At 64.2% G+C, this 16,313-nt stretch overlaps 1 protein-coding gene across 1 annotated transcript in view; it reads left to right on the top strand.

The window, feature by feature from the left end:
* Positions 1 to 14,622, top strand: part of VAC14 (VAC14 component of PIKFYVE complex) — a 45,893-nt gene extending 31,271 nt beyond the window's left edge. Inside the window, exons 15-19 of the mRNA XM_082769699.1 lie at positions 9,817 to 9,991; positions 10,450 to 10,568; positions 11,297 to 11,376; positions 12,192 to 12,342; positions 13,732 to 14,622. Coding sequence (XP_082625825.1) covers positions 9,817 to 9,991; positions 10,450 to 10,568; positions 11,297 to 11,376; positions 12,192 to 12,342; positions 13,732 to 13,894 — 688 coding nt within the window. The 3' untranslated portion in view covers positions 13,895 to 14,622. The remainder of the gene's footprint in view (positions 1 to 9,816; positions 9,992 to 10,449; positions 10,569 to 11,296; positions 11,377 to 12,191; positions 12,343 to 13,731) is intronic.
* Positions 14,623 to 16,313: the final 1,691 nt, after the last annotated feature.

Here is a 16,313-nt window from a genome sequence, read left to right as displayed (position 1 = left end):
TCGCTCAGCAATAATGGGCTTAGTGGTCAAGGCAGGGCTGAAAAATCAGCGAGGAGGGGGCAGGACTCGGCGTTTTCCTCCCTGGGTTTCCGTGGAGCTCTCCCAGTGCCCCGAGGGCACCGAGTGCCCTGCACCACGGGGCTGCAGCGCCAGGACTGGGGAGGTTTCTCCCCACCCACCTTAAAGCCCGGTGCCTTATCCCAAATACCCCGTGAGAAGCTGTTTCTCCCCCAAAAATCCAGCTGAGCATATGGTTTTTTGCTCCAGACAGGAGTCTGGAAATGTTGCATTTAACCACACGGGGATCTAAGAATAGGGCAGGGAAAATATCCCGCTCGTAGCAGTCCTCTCAGCGCCTGCTGGGAGTGAGCAGGGCAGGGGAGGGGGCCCGACTGCTCATTAAACCAGCAGGGTAATTAGAGGGGCTCTGAGTAGCAATGGGGAGCCTGTGCGGGGTCACACTCAAATGCTCTCCCATCCGCTGCCACCTCCAATTTTTCCCTCCAGCTCCCCAACAGCCAGCGGGGCAGCTCCAGCCGCTGCTTTTTGCTGCGGCTCACGCCCTGGGCTCCAGATGTGCAAAAAAAATCCCCATCAGTGCAAAAAAAAAAGAAAAAACAACCCAAAAAAACAACGGCAAAAGCTCCTATCCTTTGTTATCCCTTGTCAAACGGCCTGGTGGCTCACGGGGGAGAGATCCGAGGGGGCTGGAGCCAGCGCAGCCGTCCTGGGCAGGGTGAGCCCTGGCCTCCAGCACTGGTGACTAACCCTGAAACCTACTGACGACAGCTTAAATGCCGGCGTTAACCACTTCTCCGCTGCCTCCGGGATCAGCGAGATGGGAATGGGGCGGGAGAGGTTTCGCGGGACCCTCTGGAGGAGCTTGATCTGCTGCCAGAGCGCCCCACCAAATGCGGGAGCCTCGTGGCGCTATTTTTAGGCGCTGCTCGAATGAAAGCCACATGCGTGTTCCCACGTTACAGCCCTCCCCTGTCCGCAAGCGGGTTCAGCTGTTCCACACCGCGGGGGGAGAAGCCAGCCCCATGTTTCCATGGGGGAAACGCTGGTGATATTTCATCCCCCCACTCCCCTCCACCGCCACCGGGGACGGCGACGCGCCGCCGGCAGCTCCCCGCGTGCTGGCTGGGGCAGCGGGGAAGGAAGGCGAACCTGTTACCTGTAGGTAATGATTTCCAGCCGAAGGAACAGTGCTCAGTGGGATGGGAAATGTAGGGCAAGGATTTCAAGCCCAGCTCAGCATTTCTCCCCGTCGCCGTGCCAGGCTGGGCAAGCTCAAAGGTCCCTGGGGTCAGGCGGGGTGGCTGCGGTAGGGCAGTTTGTTTCCTGACCCAGCACGGGCTTGGGCACGTCCAGTTGCTGACTGCAGGGGTTCACAGCCTCTCTTCAAGTCCTTTCCTCACCTTTCTCCATCGGCACTGGCTCAGGGTCTGTCTGTGACGTGTCCCTGCTGGTGGCACCCAGCACGGCGCCGTGAGCTCCAGCCCCGGCACCGCGCCTCGTCCAGCACAGAGGGCGAGTGTGTGGGTGCAGGAGAGCCCTGAGCAGGAGCAGGAGGGAAGGGAAACGCCAGGAAAGGGCTCTTCAGGGCTGTTTCGTGCCCGTTTGGTGCCCTGTAGGTGCTCAGGAGCGGGCACAGCCCTGCTCAGGGGTGTGCCGAGGGAGCCGCCCTGGTACCCATTGCCCCAAGCACCCCAGAGCAGATCGGGTTCATCTCTAGAGGCAAAAAGCCTTCCTGCCTCCACAGCAGGCTGCAGAATTCCAAGTGCTGCCTCCTCCTTCCTATCCAGACACGTCTGCACCCAAAAGCAGCTCCAAAGTGGTTGTTGGAGGCAGGAGCATCAGCCCCGTGCACTTCCCTTCGGCGTTACCTCTCGCTTTGGTGCCAAGAGCTCCTGGCCTGGCTGGGGAGCAGATACCTGCCCTGTTTGGCACGTGGCAGTGAAGAAAATCTGGCCGGGCAGCACCCTGCTCTCCCCGACAAGGGAAAACAAAGTGAGCTGAGCCTGTGAACCGAGACAGGGACCCGCGAGGGGCAGCGGAGGGAGAGCAGTGATGGTGGCTGCAGCGCAGTGTGGACGTTGGGGGGACATGGAACATGCTCAGCACAGGGGGGAGCAGCACCCCAAGCTGCTTGCTGCTCCCTCTGGCTTTCCCAGGGCTGTGCTGTCTGGATGGGGACAGACAGAGTGGGATGGGGGCCCTGGGGCTCACTGGGTTATGGATTTTCACCAGCACTGTGGGTTCAGAGAAAGGAGATGCTGGGGATCCCCTATGGAGCAGGGGATGCCAAAACCACAGCCAGGGTTTCAAAGCCCTCCTCTTGTCCCTGTCCTGGCCACCCCCCTGCTCCTTTGTCGCCCTATTTGGGTGCCCAAAGGTTTTGATGCTTCCCGAGGAGCCCCCCTCAGTGTGCCCGTGTTCTGGAGGCTCCCAGGGCTGGCCCATCCCCGTGCCCACACCAAAAGCAGCTCGGCGAGGGGCGCGCGTCCTTCTCGTCCTTCTCGTCCTTCTTCTTCCTCTCCCCACCCTCCTGCGGAACAAGACCCGGGTTTGTTTTCACGTGAACCGTTCAGCGAAGTGCAGGGGAGAAGGGAAAAAAAAAAAAAAAAAGAAACGCAGCCCCTTTGATAAGCTGTGATATGAACTCGGGTAAAATCCAAACAGCTGTGATGGCTACAAGGGGAGCTTCTGTGTCGGGAGGCAGCGAGCCTGCGAAAACACGCGGCTCTGCCTGCCAGGATGCTCCCTGGCCGCCTGCCCTTTTGCTGTAACGAGCTGTGCACTTTCCCCCCCTCCCTGTTGCCTCGCAGAAAGGAATAACCGGAGAAAGCGTTTTAGTTTTGTTTTTTTTTTTTTTCCTCCTGTTTTCCAAACCGAGGGCGGCGCTCCCCAGCCCAGGGCTCGGAGAGCGGCCCCCGGATGGGGTAGGGGCAGAGCTCGGGGTCGTCCCCGTCCCACCAGGAAGGTCCCCAGGTGCCAAAGGTTTGGGTCCAGCCCTTCAGCCCCGTATGTGGGTCAGCTTTCCCCCCTTTACGTAAGGGCCATTAGCATGCCCGGAGCCTCGCTCGCTTCCCAGGCTGCTGGTGAGGGCCACGGGGAGCGCTCGGCTCCAGCTCTCTGACACCCTCTGCATCCCCCCTGGGGCACGTGCTGGAGGCTGGGGGGCAAAAATGCCCTTCAGCAGGGCGAGAGCTTGGACCTGGGGCTCTCAGGTGCTGGAATCAAGGTCTGCTTGTGCCTGCTGGGGTACAAGGGGCTGGGGCATCCTCCTGAGGACCAGCTCCTCCTCCGGAGCATCCCGGTGGGCTCAGGACACGGGTTTTAAGCACCCTACCCAGCAATCTGCCCTGGGACCCGTGTCCATCAGAGCTGTTGCGAGGCCCCGGTGCGTTTTCCTGCAGAAAAATGGAAAACACGTGCGAGCCGCGGCGCTGGCGTGGGCTGGGACTCATTAAGGTCAGCGAGAGTGTGGGGAGGAGGAAGGGGAAGTGTGCGCCGGGGGGGGAGAAAATCCTCAGAAAGCAGCCGAGTTCCTTCCCAGGGCAGGTCCCGGGGGAGTTACGTGGTCTCCATCCCGGTGCTTTCCCCGGGATCCCAGCAGGGGCGAAGCACGAGCTCCGGAAAGGCGAGAGGAGGAGGGCTGGGCGAGCGGGGAGCTCGCAGCAGATGCAGGTTTCCCCGCAGCAGGATTTCCCCGAAGCAGGGTTTTGTTTGATCCCGAGCTGCCGCGAGCAGCTCCAAGATTTTCTGCCCCATTTTCCTTGCCCGGTGGCTGCACCGAGAAGGGGGAGCCACGCACACGGGGTGGCCAGCCTGAGTTTTTTTTTGGCCATCAGCTGGGAACCCACCCCGCTGGGCTGCAGAGGGGTCTGGTTGTGTTTCCTCTTTTCCTTTGCTTCCCAGATGGGACACCTCGCTTTATAAAGAGCAAAATTTATTTTACGGAGCAAAAGCCACAACTGGAGGCTGGGAGGAGCGGAGTACTGGCATTTTTCCCCTCTGTCCTACAGGGGATCCTGCCCAGGATTATCCCCAGGGCGTGCTTGGTTAAAAACCCCCCAGGCAGGGCTGAGGTTTGCATCCCCTCAAGGTTTTCTGTTCCTGGCTGCAGTGCAGCACCCCGCAGCACATCGCCCTGTGCCGGAGGGGCCCGATGGCACGCACAAGGCACCCGAGCATCCGACTGCTCCCATCCCGAGGGTCTGGGGGCTTTGGAGGAGAGAAGGCGAAGTGCCTGGAGCAGGAAGGGCCACATCCTGCCCTCAGAGCCAGCGGGGTTATCCACCAGGTGCTGGTGTGGATGCTCCAGGGACAGGGAGCACCCAGGTGCCACCAGCACCCACCCAGCGGTGAGGTTGCTGTAACTCCTGGCGTGAACGTGGATGGAGTTTTCAGAGCTCCTGCCTTGAACCCAGTGAGTGGGGGGGGGTTCTTGCAGATATCTCATTTTGGGGATGGTGGGGGGTCCCCTCACGAGCTTCCCGAGTAAAGGGATGGGCCGGGAGGAAACGCTTCCCCCTTTTCTGGCTGTGGGAGTGACCGTGAGACCCCAAGGAGCCACACAGGGCGCAGGGAAATTCCCGCAGTGTTGGAGCAGGCAGAGAAAGGATTCAGGCAGTTCCCAGCCTGCCCCGTCGGAGGGAGAGAGCACATCTTGGGCGTGGGGCTGGTGGTTCCCCAGCGAGGAATCCCTGCTCCCAGCACCCGTTGTGCCCACGGAAAGCATCCAGAGGAGCAAGGCGGCAGCCGGGCGGCTCGCACGCACGAGGAGCTTTTAGCCGAGCCCTCTTGCAGCCAAGCAGGAGGGGGAAAGGTTGCAAATTGCGTCCGAGCCTCCCGGTCCCTGCGGTTTTGCTGCTATTTTCTGCTCTCTTGCAGCTCGCGTGAGTGCTCGGGAGGGCAGCGGGGCCAGCAGGCAGGCGATGGATGACTCTGCACAAGGGCTGGGTGCTGCTCACAGCGCAGGAGCGGCGATGCCCGCCCCCGGGAGGGAGCTGCCACATCAGGGCTGGTGCTTTGGGGCAGGACGGGGCTGGGGCCGGGCTGCTGGAAACCTCCCGATGCTCAGCCAGAGCAGGGGAGAAGTCGGAGAAGTCCGGAGCTTGGGTACGAGGTGAGGGAGCTGAGGGCTTGTGCCTGGGGCAGGGATGAAGGTCACTCTTCCTCCAGGGATGGAGCTCCCTAAAAAACATCCCCCTTTCCCCTGGGGGACACACATGGGCCGTGTTGCCTCTGTGCCAGCACTGTGCTGCTCGCTCACCTTCCCACAGAAGGAGCAGGAGCATTTTTATTCCCCCCAGCAGCGATGGGGAGGCTCCCGCCCCTGCCAGCCCTGCACGCCCCAAACGGGATCAGCCTCTCCCGGCTCCTCTCGCCGCGGCTCCGCACCCGCTCCTTTAACCTATTTTATTGGCAGCGGAAAGAAATTATAGGGGTAGAAATAAGGCGCCTGTCAGTTTTCCTGAAAATTAGGCCACAGCTGTCAGGCTGGAAGGGGGGATGCATCTCAGAGGAAGGATCTTCGGAGCGGAGCGCTGCTGTCGCGGTACGCAGCTCCCCAGCCCCTGCGCTTCCTCCCCTTGGAAACCTGTGGGGTTTTCTTTTTCTCTCCATCCTTTGGAGGACACAAAATCCTAAAAGCGTCGCCGCCTGGCGAGAGCGGGGCCGGTGTTTGTGCCCCCGGGCTGGGGCAGGTGCGGGGCCGTGCGTCACTCCTCCTGGCCCGGGAGGTGGCTGGCAGCCAGGTTTCTGCTCCTGTGGGCACGTCTGGACGGAGCCAGAGTTTCGGCCCTGCCGGGCACAAGCTGTGGTGCTTCTGCAGCTCCTCCTCGCCCGGGGCTCGAGGTGCCATGAGCCCGGGGCTGCACGGCTCCCCACGGCACGGCACAGTGCTCGCCACCCTCATCTCAGTGGCTCTGGGGGCGTCAAGGCTTGGAAGCTGATCTTCCTGTGCCCGCTGGTCGAGCAATGCGTTGGGCACCTCTAGGTTGAGCCTTTCAGCCTTCCCCGTAGCTCAGCTCTCACCATTTTCCTACAAACATGAGGTTTGAGGTCCTGCAGCCAGATCTTGCCCCCAGAACTGGGCAGCTTCACAAGTTGGAGAAGGGGAGCCTCGGGTGTTGTGGGGTTTTGCTTTCCTGGAGGGCTCGGGGCAGGGGAGCTGCTGGTTTTCTGGCTGAGCCCTGTGAGCTCTGCAGGTTGTGCCCTCACGGCTGAAGCAGCAGCAGCCCCCCTGCTCGGTGCAGCCTCTCTGCCCCTCTCGGAGCTGTGGCTGTGTCTGATTTCACCTTGAGGCACGCTCTGCAGGCTGCGGGTGACCTCTCCAAAGGGCACTGGCATGCCGGAGAACGCTGAGGTGTGTTTTGGGCTGCCCCGTGCCAAAATCCTGCTGCGAGGGCGTTCAGGCTGATGCTTGCCTTGGCCTCGGTTGGGACCTGCCGTTCCCTGCCTCTCGCAGGCCAAAAGCCCTCGGGGGCTTCCCAGGAGCTCTGCCATCCCGGAGCAGCACCTCGGAGCCGTTCCTTTCCCGATGCTCCGAGCGCACCCAGCCCACGTGTCCCAAGGGATCAGGACTGTCACAGCCATCCCTGGGGACCCGTTGCCATTCAGCCAGGGAGGAGAGGGCTCAGCGCCGTGCTGGCACCGTGGCAGGCTCGGCTGTTGTTTCCCTGCCGAGCAGCCGGCCGTGGGAGGGATCCTTGTTTGCGGTGAAACATGCTGCGCATCTCCCCCGGGAGCAGAAGCAGCTCGGGGGCTGGCCCTGGCTGCTCGAGCAGAGCCCGGGCGTCTTTTCCCTGGCTGCAGGGAGAGGGCTGGGCCAAATTTGCCAGGGGGGGGTCGATAATAACCGTCAGGAGGAGCTGGGGCTGGAGTTTTGCCTTTGGTGGAGAGGAGCAGACCTCACGCGGTGCCCAGGGGAATGGGGCATCCCCGCTGGGGCTCTGCGGCACATCCCGACCCCGGCAGGGCAGGCGGTGGGGCAGGAGCCTGGAGAAGAAGTTGAGGCTTTACCGACCCCAAAATTCCTCTGGTTGGAAGTCGGTGCCCAGCAGGGAGGAGGTGGAGGCAGGGAACCCCCAGACCTGCCCGCAGACGGAGCCCCGCTGCCCTCAAACTTCCAGGGCGCTGCTTTCTGCTTTCCTTCCCCACCCTGGAGGGGGAATGGCAGCAGCCTCGTGGTGTCCCCGCTCTCTCCTCCCTCTCCCTTCCCCGTCCTAATTCCTAAATTCCTAATTCCTCTGCGAATTCCTAAAGGGTCCCAGCTGCCGGGGACGCTGCTTCTCCTCGGGGGAGGACGGGGACGAGGACAGGGCTGAGCCGTGCTCGCTGCCAGGCTGCTGCGGGGAGGAAGGGCGGCGAGAAGCCTGGGGAGGAGCAGGGAGGGGAGAGGAAGAGGAGGGTGGGGAGGAAGCACCCAGGGGCACTGCCCTCCTCGCGGCCTTGTACCAGCAGGGCCGGAGGTGATGGGCTGGCCCCAAAAAAGCCAAAGGGCTCCCGGTGACCTTGGCACCCTGCTGGGGGTGGAAAGTTGTCCCCTCGTGTCCCCCTGTCCCTTCCCTCCCCGCTGGCCGGCTCGCCTCCCCCTCGCACCCAGGGGAGCGGCTCTGCGGGGCTCTCCCGTGTCACCCCCACTCCCCCAGCACTGGCAGTCAGCCTCAGCTGTCACGGCAGCTGCGGGGACGGCCACTTGTCCTCCACCACCACCCAGTGCTGCCAGAAATGTCCCCAGCCCCTGGGGGACACTTTGGGCTAGGGGGCGAGGAGCTGGTGGCTCGCTGCGGTCCCCTCTGGGAATCCCACTGCACACTGGGGAAGGGACCCAGTGGATTTTGTTGGGTGAGCGCTGCCAAAGCCACCTCTGGTGGCTTTGGGGTCCCCAAAAAGCTGCTGCCCCCTGGCACAGTGGCTCTGCACATCCACAGCTCTCCTGGCGTGCAGGGGACGGTGGCACGGCGTGGCAGGGGGGGACATCCACGTACGGCCTCTCCATCGGTGCTGGGAGAGCAAGGGCAGAGGTTACCTGGTCTGGGCCAGGCTTTTTCCTCCTACAAAGCTCTTTTCCTCCGCCAGCTTTGGGTTTCGGCCCTTCTTCCCACAAGGGGTCCCAGCTGCACCCCACAGGCGGGCACCCCAAACTTTCTGCTCCCATCTCCCAGCGAAATCCTGCCCGTGCAGGGCGAGGGGCGCGCCGTGCCCCGCTGCTCCTTCCACGCTGACCCGTTCCCAATTTCCCAGTGCCACCGAAAGGAGCAAGAAAAAAAAAAGAAAAAGGACAAAAAAAAATCCCAACCCAACCCAGCCCTTCCTCGCTAATCAAAACCAGGCCTGAAATTAGAAAGCTCTCCACGCTGGGCGCTGGCTGGGAGCGCGGCGGCAGCCAGAGGGATGTCGGGGCAGCTATTTATGGAAAGCCATGCCTGATTTCGGACGGGACGGGGGCGGTGGGGGCCGGCCCTGGCGGGTTTGCCTCAATCCGCCCCCTCTGCAGCCCGTGGGCGGGCGAGGGCAGCTGTGGAGGTCCCCGAATCGCTGCGTCCCCCAGGGCTTTGCGCTCCCCGGGGCGCGTTTTGGCACGGCGCCGCTGCTCCGAGCCTGGGAGCGGGGACAGAGCCCGGGGGGCAGCGGTGGCGATGCCACCAGTTGTCACCAGGGTAGGAACTGGTGTCACCATGGGGCACGAGCTTGGATGTGCCCCGTTTGGGAGCCTCTGATCGCAGCCCACTCCTTTAGGACGCCCTGGGGAAGGGAAATTGGGTTAAAACAGCCAGGAAAGGGGTTCTCCCTGGGCACACACAAGTTCCACAGGCACTTGGGAAGCGTCTCTGGAAGAGGCTGTGCACGGGGAGGGCACCCAGAGCACTGCAGGCGGTGGCTGCCCCCTTTTTTCCCCACCAGGGAGGCTCTGGAAGCCCCCACTGGCTGCCAGGAGGACACAGAGCACACGTCCCCATCTCCTCGGGGTGCTCCCCTTCCCCTTCTCCTTCCCCCCCAGCCCTTCCCTCTCCCGATGCTCTCCCTCCTCCGGCGATCCCGTGCCTGAGGGGCACTGGTTATGTAAGAAGAAGGGGGCTCAATGGGTAAATGAGCTGATTTGGCACTGCCCGAGGGCCGGGTTGGGTTATGTAAAGCCCTCACAGAGCAGCGCTTTGTCCGGGTGCGCGGGGCTCCGAGCCGCTCCGCCGAGCCGCGAGGAAGACAGCTTTCTTCCTCCACGCCCCTCTTTGGGGCCAGAAAACCCATTTTCCACCCCCCTGGGACAGCTTTATCGGCCTCTTTGGAAGCATCCGCAGGGGCTCTTTGTGTCCTGGCTCCCCGGGGTGCCACGAGCCCCTGGCCTCTGCCCGCGGGGGCTGCAGGGAGGCTGGAGCCACTTGTTGGCTTCAGGTGCCATCAACCCCCTGCCCTGCTCCCCCAAATCGGGGATTGTGGTGCCACCACCCCGTCCCACAGGACCCCGAGAGGCGCAGGGCACCCAGAGCAGCAGGCGGGGGTCCAGGGATCCTCAGCTTGGGGGCGCAGGAGCTCGGAGTAAAACGGGAAAGCCCCAAATCCCAACAAAGGCGGGAGAAAATCTGGTTTTGGGGTTTCAGCTCTGAGATGTTTGACCCCGTGGGGATGCCCGGGTTCGCCGCTGCCTGGACCAGCAGCGGGTGGTCCCGTGGCAGCTCCCGGTGTCCCCGTTTGCCACCCGTGGAGCTCCGTGCGGGAGGGATGCGGTGCGTGGGCTCGGGCCGGGGTCCCACGCTCATTAACCACCCGTCCCCTGTTGGTTTGTGTTTTCCGCGCGGCGCACAGGCAGCTCTGTCTACTTCTGAACGCAGAAAACATCTTCCACTCCATGGCCGACATCCTGCTGCGGGAAGAGGACCTCAAGTTCGCCTCCACCATGGTGCACACCCTGAACACCATCCTGCTCACCTCCTCTGAGCTCTTCCAGCTGAGGAACCAGCTGAAGGACCTGAGGACGCCGGTACGGGCACCTGGCTCCATTTCACGGGCGGGCAAACTGAGGCAGGGGGCGAGTGCTTAGAGGCAGAGCACGGGTCACACATCCCGTGCAGTCCGGGGACCTCCAGGACACCCCCAGGTTTCCCTTTTCTCCCCCAGCACGTGAAGGGGCCCCCGATCCCCCCGTGTAAGCCGATCACGAGCCCCACGTGCCCTCCTCGGGCCCCCCGAGCCCCGCGGCAGCTGCCACCTCCCCAGGAGACAGGTGATGGGGGCGAGCACCCCGCGGGGCCCCGCTGGTCCCGCAGCTGTTCCCGCAGCAAAGCCGCTCCCGGGGCAGCTGCCAGCAGTGCCGGTGGCCACGGGGGCACCCCAAAGACCAGGGCAGTGTCAGCACCGGGTGGGCTGGGGGGTGGGGAGGTGTCCCCCCGTGTTTTGGTGGCCTCCTTTCCTAACCCCTCCATCGTCTTCTTTCCCCAGGAGAGCCGCAACCTGTTCTGCTGCCTGTACCGGTCCTGGTGCCACAACCCAGTGACAACCGTGTCCCTCTGCTTCCTCACCCAGAACTACAAGCACGCCTACGACCTCATCCAGAAGTTGTATCCTTCGGGGGGGGGCTCTGCCGGGGCGCAGACGGGTCGGGGCAGTGCTTGCTGGGTGCCTCCCAGCCCCTCTCCCCTTTTATTTTTGGTGATGTAAGAGGACGGCGCACGATTCAGCCACCCAGGAGGGGAGGCTCCTTCCTCCCGGGGGGATGAAGGCTTTGGCCTCCCAGCCCCGTGTCCAGCAACACAAGCAGAGGGGCTGATTTCTTTCCTTCTCCTTTTCCACCCCCAAATGTTACCTTGGAACCCCCGTCCTCCACCCATCCGAGGCAGACTCCAAGCACATCGCGTCCCGGGGAGGCAGCGATGCCCCTGGGCAGCCTCAGCTCCATCTCCCCGAGGCTCCCACCTCTGCCTGGTGCAGGGTGAGGACACGCCAATGCCCTGCCCTTGTCAAGGCCTCTCTGAGGCAGCCGTGGAGCCGAGATTTTGGTGCTCAGGGCCTGGGACGTGTCCCGGCAGAGCCAGCAGCCCGTGGGCCCCGTGGCACCGCGGTGAGCTCACCCTCTGCCCGGAGCACAAGGGATATTTCCCTGTGCAGCCACCCCAGTCCCACCCCGAGCCATGTCCCGTGGCACCACGCAGCTCTCAAACACATCCAGAGATTGGGATACACCGCTGAACTCGCAGCAGGGCCACAAGCCACAAATATTTGGGGTCCCCCCCACTGCTGCCACCGCTCCCTCTCCTTCCCAAGGCGCATCCTTAACTGCCGTGCCCAGCGGGGACCTGGAGGTCACCGTGGACTTCCTCACCGAGGTGGACAAGCTGGTGCAGCTCATCGAGTGCCCCATATTCACCTGTGAGGCTCAGGACCATCTTTTGGAGTTTGCTCAAGGGGGGTGGGAAGCAGGGCCGGCAGCCCGGGCGCGTCCCCTCCCCGCTCCTTCGTGGCTGCCCGAATAAATAGAGCAGAAGTGATCGGGCCTGGTGCTGCCAGCCCGCCGCTCGCGCTGCCCGCCGGGGAGGCAGCCGGCCCCCGTATGTGGGTTAACGGAGCGAGAGGCCGTGGCACACAACAAAAGCCTGGGGGAGGAAGGAAGGAAGGACGGGGAGGGGTCCGGGGCCACGCGCAGCCCCGTGCCCGGCGGGATCAGCCCTACAAAACGGGCTGCTCCTGTCCCCGCGGGGGTCAGAGGGCAAAGCCTGACCCCCTGCTGCGCCCCACCGCTGGGTGCTGCACCCATGGGGTGTTCTCCTGATGAGGTTTTGTCCCACTGGAGGTTTTTCCCACTGGGGTTTTCTCCCTCTGGGGTTTTCTCCCACCAGCATTTGGCTGCCCCTGGGCTGCTTCTCCCCCGGGGACACCACCCCGAGGAGCAGCTGGGCATCAGGAAAACTCCCAGTAAGGGCTCTGGGATGGGACTGCACGGGCCCAGGGCTGAGGAATATTTAGGGGCAGAGGTTCAGAGCAGGCAGGGGGGCTCCTCGGGCTCAAACGAGCCCGGCTGGAGGCTGCCAACACACGTGGGGTGCACGGGGAAGGGGAAGCGCAGCAGGCACGGTGCGATGCCGGGGGCTTCCTACGGGGCCGGGAGGAACCTGGGGGTGTCAGGGCTGGAAGCGAAGCTCCTTCCTCCCCTCCCGCCTCTCCATCCTCTTCCTCTCCGCTTGCAGATCTCCGCCTGCAGCTGCTGGACGTGAAGAACAACCCCTACTTGATCAAGGCGCTGTACGGCCTGCTGATGCTGCTGCCCCAGAGCAGCGCCTTCCAGCTCCTCTCCCACCGGCTGCAGTGCGTGCCCAACCCCGAGCTCATGCAGAGCGCGTAGGTGCCAGGGATGGGATGGGGACAGGGACAGGGATGGGATTGGGATGGGGACAGGACGGGGATGGGATTGGGACTGGGATTGGGATGGGGATGGGATGGGGATGGGGACGCCCCGTGCCAGGACCCCGCTCTGCCCCTGCCCCGCGGCTCCTCGGTGGCCGCGGCTGCTCCTTGCCCCGTGGCCGGGAGCTCTGGCTCGGGGTTTTTTTGTCTATATTTGGTAACCCTGGGAGGGCTGCGCCTCATCCGCAGGCATTTGGCATCCGGGATGGAAAATTTCACTTGTGGGGTCGCTATGGAAACCAGCAGAGCCATGGAGGAGGTTTTGACGGAGAGGGAAGGCAGCTCCCGGCGGCGCCTGGGAAAGCGTCCCCACCACGGCCGTGCCGCTGGCTGTCCGTCTGTCCGTCCAGGCACCCAAAAGGACGGTGACACCTCGCCGGCGGGGGTGGCCATCCTCACCGGGGGCTTTTTGGCAGCCACTTTTGTGTCCCCTCCGCGGTGACATGCACTAAGGACAGCCCCGAGCCCTCCCCAGGGGCTGCAGCCTCCCGCCCGGCTCCTTTTGCCGTGGCTGGCCGCTGCTGGGGGGGGATTTTACTCATCAAGCCCCGGCTAACGAGCAGGGCCGGCCGCTCGCCGGCGATGGCGCACGATGAAAGCTCTGCCTTCCTTTGCAAAACCCCGGAAAAAAAAAAAAAAAAGGAGAGAAATGCTCCCGAGATGCGCCGTTTTCTGAGCCAGACCCCCACCGGCTCCACTCCTTCGCTTTTAACTCATCCCCTGGGCTGGCTTTTATCCGCCCTGCGCCACCGAGCTGGAGCTGGAGCCCGCAGCCCCGATTTTAATTGGAGGGGCAGGGAAGGGGGGGCTCTTTTTTTTTTTTTTTTTCTTTTTTTTTTTTTTTTCCCCCCTCTCTCTCTTCCCTCGGCCGTGGCAGCCGGGTTTTCGGAGCGATCGGAGCTGTCAGACAGCCTGAGCATCTGATTAACGCTGACCTACATTCCTTCAAACACCGGAGGCTGCTTTCATAACCGCGAGCCCGGGCTGCCCCCTCCCCGGGGAAGCCGTGCCACGATGGGGAGGCGGCGGCGTGCCGGGCACGAGGGGGCCTGGTCCCACCCCGCGGCCGTCCCCGCACGCAGATATTTATTTGGGTTTCCGTAAATCCAGGCAGGGAAACTGAGGCACTGCCTTGGCGAGGCCGGGACCTCCACCTTGGGCACCAGACGTGCCTGGTGGCCTCCCTTGTGTCCTGGCCTCTCCCAGCCTCCGCAGGAGGGCACGAGGACTCGGCGGGGCTCGGCAAGGTGCCAGCCCCTCGGCTCGGCACCGGGGCGCGCGTCGCGGCGTGCCCTGCCCTCACCCTCTCCTTCCTCCCCGCAGGGACGGCAGCAGGGCGAGCGCGGGCTCCAAGAGGTCGGCGGCCCCCAACATCGACTACACGGAGCTGCTGCAGCACTTCGACAAGGTGCAGCACAAGCACCTGGAGGCTCGGCACCAGCGAGCCGGGCGCGCGGAGCAGCTGGAGCGGCGCGGCGTCCTCTGAGCAGCCCCGCGCGGCCGCCCGTGGGCACGGTTGCAGCGCTTGGGGCTAAGGGAAAAAGGGCACGGGGACAGCGGGTCCCCAGCACCCGGTGGTTTTCAGGGCAGAGGGAGATGGGCGCGGGGCTGGATTTTCCCCCTTCCGTGCCGCCTACATGCGGTGGGACCCCCAGGCCGTGCCCGGCGTGGCCGGGAGGAGGAGAGGCCGCGGGGAAGGCGCTGATTTCTTTCTCCTGCAGCAGGGCGAGCAAACTCCCCTCCGCTTCGCTAATGCCTTCCCCGTGACCGTCAGCTGAGAGCACGGCCTCCTGCCAGAGGGACCGGAGGGGATGAAACGCACGGGGCAGGGAAGGAGGGAGCAAACGGGGTCCTCCCCGCCGGGAAAACGAGCACGGGCACCCACCCGCAGGCTGCCACGGCCCCGGGACCCCCGCAGCCCCCCAGCCCCGGGCACGGCCGGCAGCGCAGCCTTAACCCCGTGCCGGGCGCGGGTGCGGCAGAGCCCCCCTCGCTCTGTGCCCCCCGCATCCCTTCCTCCTTCCTATCGCGAGCTCCCCGCGACGAAATAAAGAGAGCGACGCAGAGCAGCCCTGTCCTGACCTTCCTGGCACGGCCGCCGTGGTGTGCCTGCTGCTGGGGCTCCCCGTATCCACATTTGGGGGTCTCTCTCCGTATCTGGGGCTCTCCATCCCCATATGGGGTTCTCCATCTGCATCTGGGGTTCCCCATCTGCACCCGGGGTTCACCATCCACACGTGGGGCTCTCCATTCACATCCAGGTTTCCCCATCCACGTCTGGGGTTCTCCATCCGCATATGGGGTTTCTCATCCACATCTGGGGTTCCCCGTCCACATACGGGGACTCCGCATCCACATACGGGTTTCCCCATCCCCGTCTGGGGCTCTGCATCCAGGGCTCCCCATCCAGATCTGGGGGTTCCCATCCGCAGCTGGGGTTCCCCATCCACATCTGGAGCTCTCCATTCACATCTGGGGTTCTCCATCCACATCTGAGGCTCCCCATCTGGATTTGGGGTTCCCCATACAAATCTGAGGCTCCCTATCCCCATCCAGGGCTCCCCATCCACACCTGGGGCTCCCCATTTGCATCCTAAACTCCCCATACACATCCATCCCAAAGAGGAGCCCCAAACCTCCCAACCCTGGCTCTCGCTAGCCCGGAGGACCCCGCTCTGGCCCTGCCACGCTGGCCCCGGGGCTGCTCCCCTCCCTGGCAGGCACATCGGGGCTTTTCCTCCTGCTCCTCTCCCCGAGAAGGGGAAAAAGCAGCCGAAATTCTTCCAGGCCGTGGTCATGAAACCGCAGCGCGGTGACAGGCATTTTCCTGGCCCCGAGCAGCCGCTGCGCCCCGGCCAGCAGCGCCGAGGGGCCGCCGCGCACCGGGGTTTAGGGGGGGGGGCTGCTTTTTGGGGGGCACGGCTGCGCCCCTGACCCCATCCCGGTGCGTTTCGGGCCCTCACCTGATCCCGGGAAGGGGGCTGGAGGAATGTGGAGGGTTTTTATGGCCCCCGGCCTGTTTACAGCAGAGCTGGGCTCTGGCAGCGGGTTCCCCCCCCCCCTCCCCGGCAGCCCCGCACCGAGGCTGCTTTGGACGGGATCAAGACATTCCTGGCATTCCCGGGAAAGGGCTTCCCAAACCCGCTGGTGGCGGGTTAATTTTAACAGCCAGCCCCGCAGGACGGGCCGGCCGTGCCTCCCCAAGCCCCCCGGCCACCTCTTGGGGCACGGAGGGGACATTGGGGGCCCCGCTGCCTGTTCCCCACCGCTGCCAGACCCAGTGGGGTCGGGGTTTGGGGTAGAAATCCCAAATGGAGCACGGGGCTCTGAGCTGGTCCTTATGGGTGGTTGGTGACCAGTGGTGGCCCGAGCAGCGTGGTGACACCGGGACACGGCCACCAGGACATGGCCACCAGGAAATTGGGGCTGTTTTCATGGCTGGATAGGGGATATAGGGGCAGCAGCCCCCTCTGTGCCCTGCTGGTGGTCCCAAACCAGGCTCAGCCCCCCCAGCACCCCTCGGGGTGCAGCATGGTGCTGTCACCCCCCCCCCAGACCCCCGGGGCAGGGTCTCCCTGCGGGTTTCCCACACATCCCAACCTCAGGACCCTAAAAGCAGCCACGGAGCCCCCCGGGGATCCCTGCGGCGCACCCAGGCGTGGGACCCCCGGGTGGGGCAGACCCTCGGGGAGCCCCCCCAGCCCCGAGCATCCCTTGGCTCCCCCTTTTCCCAAAACCACCGCTCACCCCCCAATCCCCAACACCCCCCAAAACCCCTTTCCCCCCCCACCCCCCACACCCCCAGAGCCTCCCCCACCCCTTGGAGAGGCCACCCCCGGTTGGGGGGGGGGGTCCCCAATATCCCCCCCCCACCCCCCAGCGCTGACCTCTCCCCCCACCCCTTT

The sequence above is a fragment of the Aythya marila genome (genome assembly GCF_965140915.1).
Source record: "Aythya marila genome assembly, chromosome: 12".
In the NCBI taxonomy this organism is placed as follows: Eukaryota; Metazoa; Chordata; class Aves; order Anseriformes; family Anatidae; genus Aythya; species Aythya marila.
This window is presented reverse-complemented; position numbering and strand designations above follow the sequence as displayed.